General features: G+C 34.6%; 1 protein-coding gene across 1 annotated transcript in view; it reads left to right on the forward strand.

Moving 5' to 3' along the window:
- Positions 1-2,527: 2,527 nt before the first annotated feature.
- Positions 2,528-20,070, forward strand: part of CNTN5 (contactin 5) — a 440,969-nt gene continuing 423,426 nt past the window's right edge. The window contains exon 1 of the mRNA XM_060157909.1: positions 2,528-2,570. Coding sequence (XP_060013892.1) covers positions 2,543-2,570 — 28 coding nt within the window. The 5' untranslated portion in view covers positions 2,528-2,542. The remainder of the gene's footprint in view (positions 2,571-20,070) is intronic.

Genomic DNA, 20,070 nt, shown 5'->3' on the forward strand with positions numbered 1-20,070 from the left:
GAAACCAACTGCTTTCTGTTCACACTGAGATCAAAATAACTGGCTGTATTTTTACTCAGACTATTCTCTCTAGTTGCCATCCCCACTCCAACCAAGAATTTTTTCACATCAGTCTGGTCTCAGATCAACCAGAATCTTGCCTGACACGAGGACCACTTTTACATTATAAATAATAGTGTTTTACCCTTTTTCTTTTTCCTAAGAGGAAGGATTTAAATGAGGAAAACACACTCTCCTTCAAAGTGCAGGCTTCTTTTTAGTATTTCTCTATATGTCTTTATGAAAAAAAATCTATTCACAGTTGAAAAAAATCCATTTACCTTTGTACTGCTGGTGCTATAGCTCCTAGGAAATAATGACACAGAAAATTCCATGAGAAAATGTTAATTGTACCTGTATTAACTGATGATACAAAATAAAGCAATTAGAGCTGAGTGTTATCTTTTGGGTCATTGTGATCTCAAAACACAATTCAGGTCATAATTATTGTATAATCTTCTTTTCTTTTTTTGTGTCTAATTTCTAGGCCATGCTTGTACTTCAATTTATCAGAAATAGGCCTTCATTTAGGACTGTTTGCTATTAAAATATTTTTTAGCTACCATAGGTTGATTTGAAATATAATAAGCACAATATAAACTTGTAGTAAATGTATTGGAAGCTATATATATATACTTTTCAGAAAACATTTAAGAAACTCAGTTAAAATAAATTGATATCCAAATTGCTTTTCAGAATTTATAAATTCAATGAAGATGAAAGGAGGACAATAAAACCATATAATCTCTAAAGAGATATAACAGCCCCACTGCAACCACTGCCTCACTGTGCTGTGTTTCTAAGAGTAGTCAAAGGAAGTCAAATGGGAAACCTTGTCATGCTTTGTTATCAGACTGAGGTCATTTGTTGGAAAAAAAGGCAGCCTCTATCTCTAAAGGTCAATGCACATTAGTTTAAAGCCATGAATCATATAAATTTGAAAACGAATGAACTTGACTTTTATTAGAAGTTAGTGTGTATGTTTTTCAAGCCACCAAAAAAAGTAAAAATAGAATTATTCTTTCTCTTTTGTATTGTCACTTTATCTATTATTTATATTAACTATTAGACACTTAACTACAGTGAAATGCAGAATTGTGTGTAAATTCCTAAACACTTTCTTCAATAATGAATTCCTCTCTTTTTATTCATTATGCCCTTACTGTTTATTAGTCCTTAATGACTTTGAATGTATTTTAAAAGGTTTGATTGTAAATTCAGCAAATAAGTAAATTGTAACCCATATCTCAAAAAAAATAAGTTATACGATCCCTCTTATAATATTAAAGTTAATGATTTATCTCTTTCATATCCATTCAGTATATTTTCTTAACTGCTTACTTTCATCATTCGTCAGTTTAACAGACATTAAATTTTAAGATCTACATTGTATTATTATGAAATATACTATTTTAGCATGAAATGATGAAAAGTTTGAAAAAAATCTCTTTTATGATTGGTAAATAATGACAGGAAAGGCAGAACATTTTCAAGAAGCATTTCTCACCAGGAGAATATGGTTTTACAAACTGGGAATTCTGGGACAATGTTTATTTATAAAAATATTGAACTCCTACCATTTCCAAGAAACTAAAAATCATTTCTTTGACCAGCCTAGCCCAATAAAAAAGGAAAGGTACATATGTATTGAGTTATGAATAGATTAATAAATGATAAAAGAAATATAAATAATGCCTAACATTCTTTTTTTAAGGCCACTTTATTTTTAGGAAAATATTTTAAATTGTGCAAATGCAACATAATTTAAGGGAAGACAATTGAACCCCAATCCTTCATACATACAAGTGAGTGTTTTGATAACTATAATACTTCTAGAATAATCAAAATGGATGAGTATAATTAATTTGTACACACTATTCCAGGCTTCCATAAAATAAAAGTAACATGATTTTTTAAACTTACATTTATAGAAAAGAACACCTTATATCTTCATTATGTTTTGCTTGAGTGCACAAGTCTTTCTAATTTGGCAAATTCATGCTTGGCTTTACACACTGTTCCTAGCACGACAGATAATGAAGCAGCAGGTTGGACGCCAGGCACTCCAACCACTTCTATTTCTGTTCTTACTGTGTATCAGTGGGTTCAATTGGTGGTAGAAAAATTAATATGCAGAAAGTATTATAAAGATGTAAAATAACTACTTAATGAGTTATAAAGGTATTGTTTAATTTATTCCTACACTGGCAACTTGTATGCACTATACACAGAAATTAGGAGTGTACATATAATCTGAAAATTGTGGTATTTAAAATTGGATGGTAGAGATTTATTGTCAAAGCCTTCCTATCACTGCTTGACAAACAAAAAGAAACCTTCACTGAATAATGATAGAAAAGTATGTACAAGTTACAAAATAGTAATTCTTTAAGCTCCTTTTTGCCTTGCATCTAAATGTTGTGTTATGTTGACAGATCTGGGAAATTTTAGTGGCCGGACAAGAAGTGCAGTCTCTGTGAGGGAAGGCCAGGGGGTTGTTCTGATGTGCTCTCCTCCGCCTCATTCACCAGGTACAGTCGGATCCCATTCTATATTGCTGCTGCTCTCTTTTACTATATGCTCATTCTTTTAGACAGGGTATTGACTGGGGAACATTCAGGTGAAATGTGCATGGTTTTTGTGACATGTATCAGAGTACCAGATGAGTAATTAAAGACCATAGAGTCTAAATGCCATTGGGCAGGAGACTTAGCTCCTGTGATAAGATTGTTTCATTGTCTTTCTAAGTGTTGACTGTCCTGGTTATGTCTCTGCCTGCCACCAGTGAGGAATATACTGCTTGGAGTACAAGGAAAGTGATAAGCTGAAAGAGTAAAAACTATTCAAAATTATTTGTAATGTCAGAGTTGAGTTAACTAAATACCACTGTGCATCTTGTTTCAGAAGATAAGCTGGAAACTGGGTTGTTCATGGTGTAGTTTTTCACACTGGAACAAAAACTGCTAAGAAATTTTTTTGTTCATACAAAACTATAATTTACTTGTTCTTTTCTTGCTACTTGAGTTTTTTTTGTAAAAGTCATGGTAATAGGTAAGTACTTCTTGGGGTTTGGAGTAACAGAATAGTAAACAGTGCTCAGGTTAATTATCTTACCTTTTGCTAACTCACAGAAAAATATATCCATTATGTTTAAGTCCTATAATTTGAGATGAGTGCCTCTTTGTACCTCAGTATAGTTTTCCTATAATACAATTTAAGAAAGGACAGCATCAATTAGAGAGAGAGAGAGAGAGAGAATCAAACATCTATTTCTACCTGAGAAATTATGAAGATTTTAGAGTTAACAACTGTAAACAGAATTCAGGATCCTGGTAACTCAACCAATTTTTCTTCTTTGTTTAGCGTGAAAGCAAGCCATATTTGTTTCTAGGTTGTATTATTAGTGTAGTGTTCGGGCTCAGTTTTGTTCTACCATAGATAATCCTTATCATAAATTATGATTAGACCTCAATCAGTTTTCTTAAAATTTCTCATCTTTATCTTACCCTCCTAACTTTCTTTTTAATTGAAAGAAAAGTAAACTATGTTTCAACAGGAAAATATTTTTGAAAACATTCTGCTTTGAAACTCAGAGGAATCACTATGAGGAATAATTTCTGAGTTGTACCAACCTAATTCTTATATGTCAATTCAGTCACTCCAATCCTTTTGTGAGCAGTTTCAGAAAACATATCTAGTCTTACCTATATGTTTTACCTTTTTTTTTTTTTTTTTGCGGTACGCGGGCCTCTCACTGTTGTGGCCTCTCCCGTTGCGGAGCACAGGCTCCGGACGCACAGGCTCAGTGGCCATGGTTCACGGGCCCAGCCGCTCCGCGGCATGTGGGATCTTCCCGGACCGGGGCACAAACCCGTGTCCCCTGCATCGGCAGGCGGACTCTCAACCACTGCGCCACCAGGGAAGCCCTGTTTCACCTTTTTAAAAAGGATTTTAGTAGGTTTAGGAGACTCCTATAGAATTAATACATGTTATGTCTAATGTTGGGTCATTAGATTTGTTTGAAGAGAAGTATTAGATAAATAAGTGTTAGAGATAAAAAAAAAAGAGGGGAAGATGGAGGAGGGGGAGGAGAGAAAGGAGGAGGAGAAGAAGGAGGATGAGAAAGCAACAGGCTCTACAGAGGATGAAGCTGTTCATCACCAGGCTTACAGGGGTTAACAATATGCAGTGACCCCTGTGGAGAAAAAGTAAGATTTTTCTGAGGTACAATCTATATTGCAAGGCTGTTGGAACATGTGTTAAAAAATGAAATGAGAGAGGATAATATAAGAAACAAAGCTGCAAGATTACACATAGACAAATTATCCAATTGGCAGAGAAAACTATATACAGAAGCTTTCTAATGGGAAAAAATAGTATAGTGAATTGCATACATGATAAGCATAAGATAAGAATATGTATTAATAATTGATTAAATAAATAAAAATGCAATATCTGATTGAGATCAACAAGAATAAAGTCGGCAAGAGCAAAGCCAGCTGATTGCTATTGTATACGTCATAAGAAATATTAGACTGATTATATAATTTAAAATTGTAGGAGAGGTTATATTCTACCAGATACTCATGTTGAAGTGTTATGCCGAATGACCTACTCAAACATCAGTGTTAGCACAGGAAAGTTTTGGGGGACACATGCATGACACAGAATAACAGGAGTAGCTCAGCATCTAGACCAATGTTTAACACTTACCAGATGGGTAATTATCCTCTGATCAGCCAAATCCTATAGCATATCTTTAGCTTTTTTGTTGAACATGGCATTTACATTCTGGCTCCAATTGAAATCCCTGAAGACATGGTTCCCACTGCAGCTCTTTAAAGTTATGACTGTTTATTCTACCAAATTGTATGTGCTATTCAGTGTGAGATTGGAACATATATCCTCCCTTCTCCTCATTGCCCATTCTCCTTTCTTCCTCCTTACAAAAAAAGACCCCTCAATTTTTAAAATTTCAAGTCATCAAACTCTACACTTTCTTGTTGCTGTCATTCTTCTTCATTTCCTGAAGATTTTACCTTCTTTTCTTCATTCCCATGGTCTTGTTTTACAACCAATCTCAGCCACTTATCCGTTATTACCAACAGCTACAATCTCATAATTACCTCATTTGCAAGCATCTATTCTCTGAGTAGCATGAACTATCTTCTGCACACTGCTTATAGTACCCTGGTTCCAGGAATCCTTTAACCTCATTGAAATCTACAAATCATTGATCCTACCTCCTTTTCACCCTTCTTCCCCTCCTTTGATCCTTACTTTTCTCCTTCAATCATTATCATTTTCTTGCATACAGGCTTGCTTTCTTCATCTCTCTTTGCTTCATCACACTGACTCGACAGTCAGCAAAGCCCTGATCCCGATGTAAATCCACTTTTCAGCCTACTGCATGCCTGAAACTACTCAGCTTAATATGACTGTAGAAAAAATAGAGAGTTATGCAGACTAGTCTAAATCTAAAATACAAACTATGAATTTCAAGTGCGCTTATGATGACCAGGAATTAAGGGGGAAAAAAAACCAAACCTAGTCCTTTCACTGTAATTTTGTCAAACTTTCAATGTCTCCCATCATTCAATTTTTCTCCCATCCTCATTTTCAGCTGATAACCATTTCATTGTAAAAGGAAAGCGATTAGAAGATAACTTCCACAGGCCTTCATCACCAAGTCACACACTCATTAACATGTGTATTCACACTCTAACTTCTCTTTTTTAGTATAGATGCATTGCTGTGCTTCTAAGGCCAATCCCTCAACTTGTGCACTGTAGTTCATCCTTTTTAATCTACTTAAAGAATCGCTTCAGTAATTCTCTTTCTTCTCTTCTACATTTTTACCAGAGATTGTTTACTTTCTTCTGCGTCATTCCCAACAGGGTGCAACCATACTGTCCCCTACTTCATCTAAAGACAAAACAAAGCAAAGTAAACGTCTCCTGACTCCTGTCCTCTTTCAGCTACTACCTCATTTTCCTGCTCCTCTCCATAGCGAACTCTTCAAAAGCTCTGTCTGTACATGCACTATCCAATTTAACTCCAGTGCGGTCTCTCTGTCTCTTTCTGTCTCTCTGCCCTCTTTCTCTGTCTTTTTCTTTATATTTTTAACAGATTTATTGAGATCCAATTTATATCCCAGGGAATTCACCTAGTTTAAGTGTACAGGTCAATGAGTTTTCATATATTTAATACAGTTGTGTCACTATCACCACAATCCAGTCTTAGAACTTCCATTATTTCACAAAGGCATGTCTGCCCATGTCCCCAATAACTGATCTATTTTCTGTCTCTATAGTTTTACGTTTTCTAAAAATTTTATTTTACTGGAATCATACAATGTGCAGCCACGTGTGTGTGTGTGAGTTTGGCTTCTTTTATTTGGCTTAATGTTTCTTTACGTTTCATCCGTATTGTGGCATTTATCAGTAGTTTGTTACTTTATATTGCTGAACAGTATTCCATTGTGCAGATATGCCCCATTCTGTTTATCCATTCCTCAGTTGATGGCGTTTGGCTTATTTTCAGTTTTCATGTTGGTCACTCTTTCCTTTATAAAATACTTTCTTGCAAGATTCCACACACTCTTGCTTTCCCCTTACCTTACTTCGTAATCCCCTATGCTGACTTTGCCCCATTTTCTCAAACTCTTAATCTTGCAGTCCCCCAAGTAAGTGCTTGTCTTTGAACTTCTTTCCTTAATATACCCTCACTCCCTTAGGTTTCACCTCACAATGATCTTTAAATACTGACATCTCCCAAACATATGTTTCCAACCAGGAATCTGGGTTGTATACTTAACTGTCTATTCAAAATTTCCATTTGGATGGCTAACAGGCACCTCAAGCTTAACCATGACTAAAACTAAACTCCTGGTTATATCTTCCCCAAATCTGAGGTCTTTTCCACCTCAATTAATGGCAATTTCATTTCTTACAATTCATCAGCCTCAGAGTCATTCTTAACTTCTCACTTTCTCTCACACCTCACATAGAAACCATCAGTTTTATTGGCCCTACTTGAAATTTTATCCAAAACCTGACCATTTTTTATACCCTCCACTGATAGTTCTCTAGTATAAACTACCATCATTTCTTACCTGGGTTTTTGCAGTAGCCTCTTAACTAAGCTCCCTCATTTTGCCTTTACCTTTTTTCAATCTATTCTCAACATACTAGCTAAGAGTGATTCCTTAAAACTAATTTGTATCATGTCACCCCTCTGCCTAAAACTCTCCAAAAACTTCTGCTAAAGACTGAAGTGAGTTACCCCAAAATTCATATGAAGCCCCAACTCGCAGTGTGATGGTATTTGGGAAGTAACTAAGTATATAGAAGACCCTGAGAGTGGGATCCTCATAATGGGATTAGTGCCCTTATAAGAAGAGATATTAGAGAGCTCACTCTTTCTCTCCTCATTATGACAACATAGTGAGACAATGGCCATGTGCAAGTCAGGAAGCAAGCTCTCACCAGAAACCAACTATGTTGACACCCTGATCTCAGACTTCTAGCCTCCAGCATCGTGAGAAAACAAATTTCTGTTGTTTAAGACACCCAGTCTGTGGTATTTTGTTATGGCACCCCAAGCTGTCTAATACACCATTTTATTCAGAGTCAAAGCCAAAGTCTTTACAGTGGGTTAGAGAGTCCTTACCATTTGACTCCATGTAATCTCTCTGACCTTATCTGCTATTCGCCCTCCTATTTTTTCACATGTAGTCGTGGTCTCCCTGATGCTCCACAAGTAACTACACATGGTCCTGCCTCAAAGCCTTTTCAGTTGCTATTCCCTGTGCCTGATCCTTCTTATGCTTGGCATATGAATGTCTCCCTCACATTCATATCTTCCTTCAAATTTTACATTCTTGGTAAAACAGTTTCCTGATTTTCCTCTTTTGATATTGCACCTCCACAATTCCTTTCCTCTTCCTCCACTTTCTTTCTCTCCATAATGCTCATCACTTTCAATATACTGCACAATTTTACTTACTCATTTATTCACTGTCTCCTTGATTTAGAATGTAAATTCCATGAGAACAGAACTTTTGTAGTTTTTGTTCAGAGTTGAACTCCATACCTAGAACAGTGCCTCACACAGAGTAGGAGCTCAAAAATTATTTGTTGAGTAAATATATGCATAACATTCACAAAAAAGTTAGCCAAGGATTTTAACCCATACATAACTCTCAGAAACCTTGAGAAAGAAATCATAAACAAGAAGAAGTAAATATAGATCAGCCACGTATTCAATAGTAAGAAAACTTTTCTTACCATTCATCTTTTTCTCGATTGATGCTGTGAATTGTAGAACAGATAAATGAAACATGATTCACATCATCAGTATGGAAGAATAAAATTGAACATTTTATATTTTTGTCAAAAGAACAAACTGTAACCTGAATGATTGGATTTATTAGTTGAGATCACAATCACACTGTGAAATAGTGAATTAATCTTAATGCTTTGCTTAATCAATTAAAAGGAGAACTTTGAAAATGTCTTGGGGAAGTCAAGTCAAAAATTCTTGCTGAAGACGCAGGGTGAGTGTAGAAAGAATAAGCCAGGTCTACTCAGTGAGAGAGGCCTTGTGATTGCATCCCTGGTCTGGCGCCAGTTAGCAACAGCCTCTACAACTGCCTTTGTTTTGGTGGGATGCAACTGTGCACTGTGAAATGAGTAAATACCCTGAGATGTACTAGAATCTGAGACCCAAATTTCTCTCAAGTCCAAATAGCCATGTAGATCAGCACAGCATACCTGGTTAACTGATGCTTGATTCTGCTTTGTTCCCCACTCTTATTTTACTTCCTTCTTTCAAATCATAATTAGTTTATTATTTTATTTTATCAGAGCTTTATTAAGTGAAGTGTTGGAAGTAAAAGTTTCCTAATATTTTTATCTCCTCTAGTAGATTATATGTTCCTTAAGAGTATGAAACTTTCCACCTCATATTTGTATCTCTAATATTTAGTGCACTACCTGACATTTAGTAAGTATTCAGTAAATGCATGTTCAATAACTGAATAAATGTGCTGATTCTAACAAGAGTTTTATAAGGCTTTAGGCAGTTTCTATTAGCCTCCTGTGATTAGTTTATCATAACCAACTCACATTTATGACAGATATTTGGGTCACATAATATCATATTCAAATATTATTACAAAGTATAACAGTTACTAAGATTTAGTAGCAACTATATGAAATTGTAAATAGTTTATACATCAAAGAAGAATAAATAATATTCAGAAATAGCCCCAAAATCCATTTACTCATTATCTCAAATGGACATACATGCACATTTTTTTTCTGTGAATAAAAGCAAGAGCTAGGATTGACTCATTTGCTAAATTCCCCTGTTTACTTCCCAAGAGAGCAATATTAATTCCTGTCAGTAACATCTGTGAATAAAAACATCTTGATTGGATACTGAAGTAGTTATTCATTTACCAGGAAATAGATATATATTTCTAGACTGTTAAGCACATCTGCTGAAAATGATTCTGGTTGCCAAAAAATCACCTCTGCCAGTTTAGAAATTTTGAAATTCAGGGTTATACTATAAAAAAAAAGCTCTGTGAAAATGTAAAAATAAGCCTCATAAAACCTGTAACCAAATACAGAAATACTTTAAGGTTTAGAGGTTATCACCATAGATACTTTTAAATAAAAAATTAGTAATTACTATTTTACTTTAAATATTTTTTATTCTATTTTGTCCATAAGCATTATCTCAGAAGTTTACACCAAAGTGGAACTTAAAATTCTTGTACAAAGTGTTAGGTTGTAGTTAAAAATATATATGAATATAGCATTTTGCAATATAACAATCACATTTTCACATTTACTATACCATGTAATCTTTGCAAAATATCTGAGAGTTAGCAATTATTTATCATCCCTGTTGTATTGATGAGGAATCTACCCTTTAGAAAGATTAAGTGAAACCCTTAAGCTCTCATCTTTAATAAATCATGGAACCAGGATTTCAGTCTTTGTTATATTTTATACCATATAATATATATTTTGGATAAAGCTATACTAAAACTTTTATACCATGAACACAAACAAGAGGTTTTTTTTAAACAATGGATTTATCAGCCTTTCAAAAAATGCTTATTTTATTATATCAAATATTCTACTTAGTTTTTCATTCAGTGAATGCTTACTGAGTGCCTACTATGTTTTTTATTTTAAATTGGGGTATAGTTGCTTTACAATGTTATGTTTGTTTCTGCTGTACAATTAAGTGAATCAGCTATAGGTATACATATATCCTCTCCCTCTTGGACCTCCCTCCCCCCACTTCCCCCATCCCACCACAGGGCACTGAGCTGAGCTCCTTGTGCTATACAGCAGGTTCCCACTAGCTATCTGTTTTACACATGGTAATGTATATATGTCAATCCCAATCTCCCAATTCATCCCACCCCCCTACCCTACCATGTCCACACATCCGTTCTCTACGTTTGTGTCTCAATTCCTGCCCTGAAAATAGGTTCCTTTGTACCATTTTTCTAGATTTCACATATGTGCATTAATATACGATACTTGTTTTTCTCTTTCTGACTTACTTCACTCTGTATGTCAGACTCTAGGTCCATCCATATCTCTACAAATGACCCAATTTCGTTCTTTTTTATGGCTGAGCAATATTCCACTGTGTATATGTACTACATCTTCTTTATCCATTCATCTGTTGATGGACATTTAGGTTGTTTCCAAGACCTGGCTATTGTAAATAGTGCTACAATGAACATTGGGGTACATGTGTCTTTTTGAATTATGGTTTTCTCCAGATATATGCCCAGGAATAGGATTGCTGAATCAAATCAAATGATAGCTCTATTTTTAATTTTTTTAAGGAAACTCCATACTGTTCTCCATAGTGGCTCTACCAATTTACATTCCCACCAACAGTGTAGGAGGGTTCCCTTTTCTCCACACCCTCTCTAGCATTTATTGTTTGTAGATTTTTTGATGATGGCCATTCTAACTGGTGTGAGGTGATACTTCACTGTAGTTTTTATTTGCATTTCTCTAATAATTAGTGATGTTGAGCATCTTTTCATGTGCTTCTTGGCCATTTGTATGTCTTCTTTGGAGAAATGTCTATTTAGGTCTTCCAACCTTTTTTAGATTGGGTTGTTTATTTGATTTTTTTTTTATATTGAGCTGCATGAGCTATCCTTATGTTTTGGAGGTTAATCCCTTGTCAGTTGCTTCATTTGCAAATATTTTCTCCCATTCTGAGGGTTGTCTTTTTGTCTTGTTTATGGTTTTCTTTGCTGTGCAAAAGCTTTTAAGTTTAATTCAGTCTCATTTGTTTATTTTTGTTTTTATTTTCTTTACTCTAGGAGATGCATCACTATCTTTTAACTAATGAATTTAGCCTATTTATATTTATTTCTACTATCTTATTTTATACAAGTTACCCTGCTTTTTCTATGATTTATTTGCCCTCATTTCACTTTCATGGGCTTTTTTTTTTTTAATTAATGGAAGGTTTTTAAATGCATATTTCCTTCTACTCATTTCAAAATTACAATTTTATTTCTGTTATTTCAGAAATTATTTGTAAAATGTTAATATGCCTATTTAAAATTATTTTGATCACTTTATATATGATTGTTTTGCTGATTAATTGATTCACTCATTCATTCACTAGTCAAACAGAATCTGAATGCAAGTGTATGGCTAAGATATAAAATTGTTTTATAATAGAATACGTTTAACTGAGTCGTGGATATATGAAGTGTTAGGTACGTATAGATATTACAGAAAACTTCATATATAAGTCTGAAATCTAGGAAAGGGGTCTGGGCAGGAGACTATAATTTTAGGCATAATCAGCATAGTTGTCTCAGGATTGATTATGAGATTGGTTGGGATCTCTCAGGGAGATTGTTTACAGCGTGAACAGCATGATTTCTCTTGCTATAGTAAACAATATAGGGAAAAAACTAATAAAACAAACAAAAAAATAGTTGTTCTGTTTCTATGATACCAACCAGTTTAAATAGCTGTGAATTACTGACAGAATTTGTGATTTTACTGGCACAATTTCAACAGATTAACTTGAAATTAAAAATATCTACAGTTCACACTTTTTACCTCCAAATGTTTGTTAGGATTAAGTTAACTGCTTAGATGCAGAAGATTCATTGACTATTTAAAGACTGCATTGCTGTAGTTTTCAAACATATAAGATCTAGAATACACAATGTTTAATGCACCTTCTATATGCCCAGGAACACCAGAGACTCAATTGTTGAAAAAGAGAAGAACTTACATCCTCAAGAGAAGAGAACCAGAATCATTATTTGGCATCTCTATTACTTGCAAAAATCTCTACTAAGTCCTGAGACAGGTGTAAGAAGAGCGTAAAAGATGCAAGCCCAGTCCCAACAAACTTGACTTAAAATAAGAGAAACACCACAGTATATAAAGTCACCTGCATCTAGATAAAAAGCATAATAATTAAGAAATTTATTTGCCAAAAACATTTTATCATTTTCCTTATTCTACTGCCTAGACCCTTAGCTTATTCTCAATTCTACTAGCCTAGTATCATTTTGCCTTGGTAATCTTGTAAAATTATGTGTGATTGAGTCCCAGGCAAAATAAATGCCTGATCTGATATATCTGGCTCCCTACAAATTCAAAACCATAGACACAGGTCCAGTTCCCCCAAACATGTTCTCCAAACCTACCCATCCCTCTACTGTCCCTCCTTCAATCGCAGAATTGTGGTGACTCCGTGACACTCATGGGGAAATGGGGAATACTAGTGCTGAATGTATCCTGAGTCTTAAAGTGAAGGAGAATAAAATATAATAATTGGTTATATAGGAAGTGCCAAGGAAACTGGATTAGAGGCATTACATGAAGATTTACAGACTAATATTTTATGTCTGCATGTGTGTTTTGAATCATCATAGAATATAGGTGAATTTATAATTAATGAACTATAACAAAGCTAATGACCTGCACACAGCAAACACAAGAGAGTAATATACTTCATTGTCCCTTAAACACTCTCTTTGTACACTCTCTAGTAAATAAGTTACTCATTTCAGAAAAATACTCAAACAGCAATGGACGCTGAATGACTAAGGGCCCTGGTCCTATTCCAGATGCTAAGTCAACTTAGCAACTAGGTTGCTAAAGCAACCCTGCATTTCCTCTAGCTCTGTGACTCCTCTGTGAAGTTTTAATTAGGATAGAGCAAAGGAGGCCTTTAGTACTTAAGTCTGAGCTGTAAAACTCCAGCAGAGACACTTAGTATTAAAGAAAAAAAATTTTGTTTTTATTTTCTTTAGATAGAAAATATTTTGATCTCAACTTAATTTGAGTAGACAAGGTCACCAGCCTCAAATCCACTGTGGAACTGGATGATGTATAAGTTAACAAATCCAGAGAATGCAACTAGGTGGCCATCTAGTATGATAAAGGAATTGCTAGGTAGTCTCTACTTCCAAATAACTATACTATAGCAGAATATTTCACCTAGGATTTAAACTCAGACAGCCAGGGATTCCCAGCCTGGCTCTGACACTTACTGTTGACTTTGTTAAAGTAAGTCTTATCTTACCTGTAAAGAGGGGTAATAAAAACTACGTCACAGGATCATTGTGAGAATTAAGAGATAGTTTATGTAAAGCAATTAGCCCAATGCTTGGATGATAGTAAGCGTTAAATTCAGTTTTGTCCTGTGGATCTGTCAAGAATCCTCTTCAGAATGAAAATGCCTGTGAGAGAGATAACACCTCAAATCATTATGTACTAACATTAAGTACCAGTTTGCAGGGATTTATTGACATCAAACTGACAACAAGGTAACTGGAAGATGAGTGGCACTTGGAAATGTGAATCTGAGGGTTTGAAATGGGAGAGGAATCAATGAATGGAAAAATGAACTCTGTCAATGAAGCAAAAGGTCACCAGGAACTCTATCTTTAAAGGACCTCTGTCTCTTTTTTTTAATTGAGTTATAATTGACAAATAACACTATATTAGCTTCAAGTGTACAATATAATGATTTGATATTTGTATATATTGCAAAATGATCATCACAATAGTCCAATTAACATCTGTCACCATATATAGTTACAAATTTTTTTCTTGTGATGAGAACTTTCAAGATCCACTCTCCTAGCTACTTTCAAATATGCAACACAGTGTTAATAACTATAGTTATCAGGGTGTTCATTACATCCCCATGACTTCATTTTATTACTAGAAATTTTTTACCTTTAGACCACCATCACCCATTTCACCACCCACCCCCCGCCTCAGCCTACCACTAATCTGTTCTCTATATCCATGAGCTTGCTTTTGTTTGTTTTTAGATTCCAGGTGTGAGATCATATGGTATTTATTTTCTTTCTGTCTGACTTATTTCACTTAGCATAATGCCCTCAAGGTCCTACCATGTTGTTACAAATGGCAAGATTCATTCTTTTTATGGCTGAGCAATATTCCTTTGTGTATATGTACCATACTTTCTTTATCCATTTATCCATCAATGGACACTTAGGCTGTTTCTATGTCTTACCTATTGTAAATAATGCTGCAATGAACATGGAGGTGCATATATCTTTTTGAATTAGTGTTTTCATTTTGTTCAGATAAATACCCAGGAGTGGAATTGCTAGATCATGTGGTAGATCTATTTTTAAATTTTTTGAGGCACCTCCATACTGTTTTTTTATAGTGGCTGCACCAATTTACATTCCTATCAAAAATGCACAAGGGTTTCCTTTCCTCTACCTCTTTTTTTTTGTTGTTTTGTTTTGTTTTTTTGTGTTTTTTTTGTGGTTCATGGGCCTCTCACTGTTGTGGCCTCTCCCGTTGCGGAGCACAGGCTCTGGAAGCGCAGGCTCAGCGGCCATGGCTCACAGGCCCAGCTGCTCCGTGTCATGTGGGATCTTCCTGGACTGGGGCACAAACCCATGTCCCCTGCATCGGCAAGCAGACTCTCAACCACTGCACCACCAGGGAAGCCCCCATTTTCTCTACATCTTGCCAACGTTCTTTTTGTCTTTTTATAATAGCCATTCTCATAGGTGTGAAGAGACATCTCACTGCAGTTTTGATTTATATTTCCCTGATGATTAGTGATTTTGAACAGATTTTCATGTACCTTTTGTCCATCTGTATGGCTTCTTGGAAATAAAATATTCAGATCCTCTGCCCATTTTTTAATCAGATTTTTTTTTTGTTATTGAGTTTTATGAGCTCTTTATATATTTTAGGTATTAACCCCTTATCAGATATATGATTTGCAAATATTTTCCCCCATTCAGTAGGTTGCATTTAATTTTGTTGATGGTTTCTTTTGCTATGCAGAAGTTTTTTAGTTTGATGTCATCCCATGTGTTTATTTTTGCTTTTGTTCCCTTTGCTTTTGGAGTCAGATCCAAAAAAATAATCATCTCTAAGACCTATGTCAGGGGGCTTACCCCCCTAGGTTTTCTTCTAGGAGTTTTACAGTTTCAGGTCTTATACTCAAGTCTTTAATCCATTTTTGGTTACCTTTTGTGTGAGGTTTAAGATAGTGTTTCGGTTTCATTCTTTTGCATATAGTTGTCCAATTTTCCCAACATCACTTATTGAAAAGGCTGCCTTTCCCCATTGTATATTTTTGGCTCCTGTGTCATAAATGAATTGATTATATATACCTGGGTTTATTTCTGGGCTCTCTTTTCTATTCCATTGTTCTATGAGTTGGCTTTTATGCTTTTATCGTTTTGTTTTGATTACTATAGTTTTGTTTTTTAGTTTGAAATCAGGGACTGTGATGCCTCCAGCTTTGTTCTTCTTTCTCAAAATTGCTTTGGCTATTCAGGGTGTTTTGTGGTTTCATACAAATTTTAGGATTGTTTGTTCCATTTCTTTGAAAAGTGCCATAGGAGTTTTGACAGGGATTTCTTTGAATCTGTAGGTTTTTTGGATATTATGGACATTTTAACAATATTAGTTTTCCAATCTATGAACACAGAATATCTTTTCACTTCTTTGTTTTTTCTTTTTTTTTCATCAGTATCTTACAGTTTTCATTGTATAGATCTTTCACCTTCTTGGTTAAATTTTTACTAGGTATTTTATTTTAATGAAATTATAAATGAGATAGTTTGATTAATTTATTTTTCTTATAGTTCATTATTAGTATATAGAAATGTAACATCATTTTGTATATTGATTTTGAACCCCATTCAGGGGGACTCTTCATCTTTAGTTGGTACCAGAAATCACTCACTTAAAGCAACTCTATATAAAACAGGAACACAATTTCACAGAGTTGAAAACAAAATATTTTGGTTGATATTTATTCTTTAAAAAATGAAATTTTACATTTTAAAATCTGAATCTCATAACTTAAAAATTCTGCAATAACTACAACTCTGAGAAAAAAAATTACTCAAAAAGGTATTTTTTAGCATCTTTTTCCTACAAAATTGTAAGATAGCATGACACCCCATGCTCCATATTTAACTTTTGTACCTACAAAGATCACAAAAAATAATTGTTCCCCAAATACTTGAGGAATTCAGCAATCTTCCCAAGGCCTCTATCAATATTCAATTTCAAATCACTATATGTTCAATCATGTAACGTCCACATTCTTGCAGAGTTTCTGGGCACTTCATCACATCTTCATTTGTTAGTAACTATGCGCTAATGATCGAAGCCATTTTTCAAATTTGCCTTGAAATCTACAACTTTTTCAAGATTTGCAGTTTAACTTTGCAATATATGAACGCTGTATCCTCATTTGTTATAAACAACTGACAAAAAAAAGAGATTGGCAAGATGGAAAAAGGTAGATTTTAGTACTAAGAAGGAAAGAGTATTGTTGGGACTAATTTTTAAAGTGATGAATTAATTTGTCATTATTGTTATGTGATTATGATTTTTCTTCCCTAAAATCTCTTGTTATCAAGGGGGCATGACTTACATTATTTGGACACAGACACAGAGAACTACATTGTCAAGTTCTCATGAGGGTCATCCACTTCTTTAGAATAAAGAGAAGGAAAGGAAACCAATATTTTACACTTTCTATATAGTATCTTATTTCTTCTTTATCACTGCTTTGTATGTTTATTACTGTTACCTCCTCTTTATAAATGGGGATGTTGAAACTCAGATAGAAATTTCTCTAAAGTCCATGTCTAACAAACAACATGACAGAGATTCACCCATGTGTAATCCCAAGCCCAGTGTCCTTTTGTTTACATAATATGGGCTTTCCACAGCTTCATTCTGAAATTTCATTGAAAAATTCTATTTTGTGTATACATTGGTCACTGTTCAACCTGTTTGTTACACCAATTTAAATGAATAAGTAGTTTCATCAATTATTTTTACCGACTTGACCAAACTGTTAACTGAATTGAACATTCAGCACTGCCAAAATCAACTGTATAAACAATATATGAAAGTAAATAGTATGAATATAGAAATTTTAATATTTTTACCAAACAGAATAATACAATGCTCAAGTTTGTATCTCAACAATTATTTAGAAGCCAGACCGGATACGTGATAATAGAATCATATTGAATGAAATGATAGAGAAATAAAGGAATCATGTATTTTTTACTATGCATGCTTTCCTATGTGAGTCAAATAAATAACAATACATATTTTATACCCTTAAATTTATACAGAAAAAGTCTGTTTCCACCCAAACACTGATAGCCAGTAAAACATTTATAATAAGAGCTTTACCTGGTTGCATAATAGTTTCTGAACTTGGCTCTTATCAACAGATAAACTTTGACATTCTTTTAAAATCTTTACAAATCAGTTTTAAAATATATGTTCTTATCATGCACTCTGTTGTACTGTGTTCTCTAGATGTCACTGAAAAGGTAAGCTCAACGTGTTTTGGAATATTTTTTTTTAAACTCCATCTGACAAAATTTATACATAGAAAGCTAAATATCACAAAGCAAACACCTCAACCTGGAGTTTGTTTTAGAATATTTAGACACAGTAGAAGAGAAAAAAATATAGAACATTGCAATGACCCTCTTTTTCTCTTATTATATTGATTTTGGTTTCTACATATAGCAGCTCAAGTTTATTTGTTTTTGGTTGTTAATCATATTTCACCATGTATTTCCAGCTCCTTTAAAATAGTCTATTTTTCCCCCTTTTTATAAGTTACTCTACACGGAAGAGTGTGGGAAATAGTGGGCCAGGAAATCAAGCTGCTCACTCTTTTGGTTATTACTTTACTGGAAATAACTCGTGTTTTCATGTTGTGCTGATATAAATTCCCACTTTGATTTGGGCAAGGCAGTTGAACGAGTCAAATTAATGTGGTAAAATGCAGCCAAGGTAGACTGAATTGATGAGCTTACAAATTAAAAGTCCTCATATTTTTTGAAAAATATAATACTTCTTTCCTCTCGTGTGCTTTGATATACCAAAGAAACAATATTTTCTCATTGACTCTGATCCAATAAAGAAGATGATAAAAAGAAAAACACACATAATGGAGTCATGTAGTTGAGTGTGGATCCTAACTATACCATAACTAGAATGTTGATTTACAGGGCAAGAAATACAACTTATCTTAGCCTCAGTTTCAACCCTTAAAAATAGGAATACAAAGAGCTCTGATCTAATATAATACTTTAAAGTAATATTTTGGTACTACTTTTCCCAAACTTCTTCTCAAGTAATTAAATAGTACCATAGATCTTTGAGAGAAACAGACAGCAATCACAGTAATTCAAAACAGAAAAGCCAAGGAAAGTAAATAGCAGGTGCTGGCTTTAAAATGAAAATTGATCATCACAGAAAATAATAGGGTCAACAATGCCATAGTCCAGTTCTTTGCTTCCTACTCTGAGAAATCTTCCTACTTGCATTGAATTTAGCTTACTTACCTAAGCATTATCCCACCAAACTTAAATTCCTCTCAATCTAAGTTCAGCAAACTTTTTCTGTAAATAGCCAAATAGTAAATATTTTTGTCTTTGTGGGTCGTATAGCCTATGTCACAGCCACTAAATTCTGCCCCGTAGCATAAAAGTACCCATTGACCATGCAAAAAACGAATGAGGGTAGCTCTGTTGTAATATAGCTTTATTTATGGACACTAGCATTTGATTTCTATATGCTTTTCATTGATCTTTTCAATTTTTTTCAGCTATTTAAATACATAAAATCCATTTCTAGCTCACAGTCCATAAAGAATCAGGTGACAGGGCTTCCCTGGTGGCACAGTGGTTGAGAGTCCGCCTGCCGATGCAGGGGACATGGGTTCGTGCCCCGGTCCGGGAAGATCCCACATGCCACGGAGCAGCTGGCCCCGTGAGCCATGGCCGCTGAGCCTGCGCATCCGGAGCCTGTGCTCCACAATGGGAGAGTCCACAACATCGAGAGGCCCGCGTACCGCAAAAAAAAAAAAAGAAAAGAAAAAAAAAGAAAAAAAAGAAAAGAATCAGGTGACAAATCAGATATGGCCTGTGGGCTGGAGTATGCCAATCCCTGATCTAACCCAAAATTCCCTTCCTGCACCTTTTTTTTTTTTTTTTAACTTTTGCACTCTGGGGTCAGAAAGGCTCAACTCTGTCATTTACCAACGGTGTGACTTTGGCAAAGTAATACAACTTGCTCTTATTCTAATTCCTATTTTCAAAATTCTACATGTATATGGTAGGTGAAAAGATGCAATGAGATAATGCAAGTAAAGTGCTTAACCTGGTAACTGATAAATAGTAAATATTCCATAATAGTGATTCTGATGATGATACCTCCCTCACTTTATCTTCTTCGGATCAGCTAAGAAACGATTCATCCTTCTCTACTCCCACTCTCTTATCAGATTTCCTAAGTGCCTACAAACAAGTTTCCTTCTCTAGTCTAATTCTTATCACATATTCCACTGTGTGACAGTCATTTCTGACATTTTAACTTTTCTACTTGATGGAGGTAGTCCTTGCATCTTTGTATCTTTTATAATCTGCTAACACAGTCCTGAATGTATCAGCTGCTC

The sequence above is a fragment of the Lagenorhynchus albirostris genome, chromosome 9, assembly GCF_949774975.1.
Source record: "Lagenorhynchus albirostris chromosome 9, mLagAlb1.1, whole genome shotgun sequence".
In the NCBI taxonomy this organism is placed as follows: domain Eukaryota; kingdom Metazoa; phylum Chordata; class Mammalia; order Artiodactyla; family Delphinidae; genus Lagenorhynchus; species Lagenorhynchus albirostris.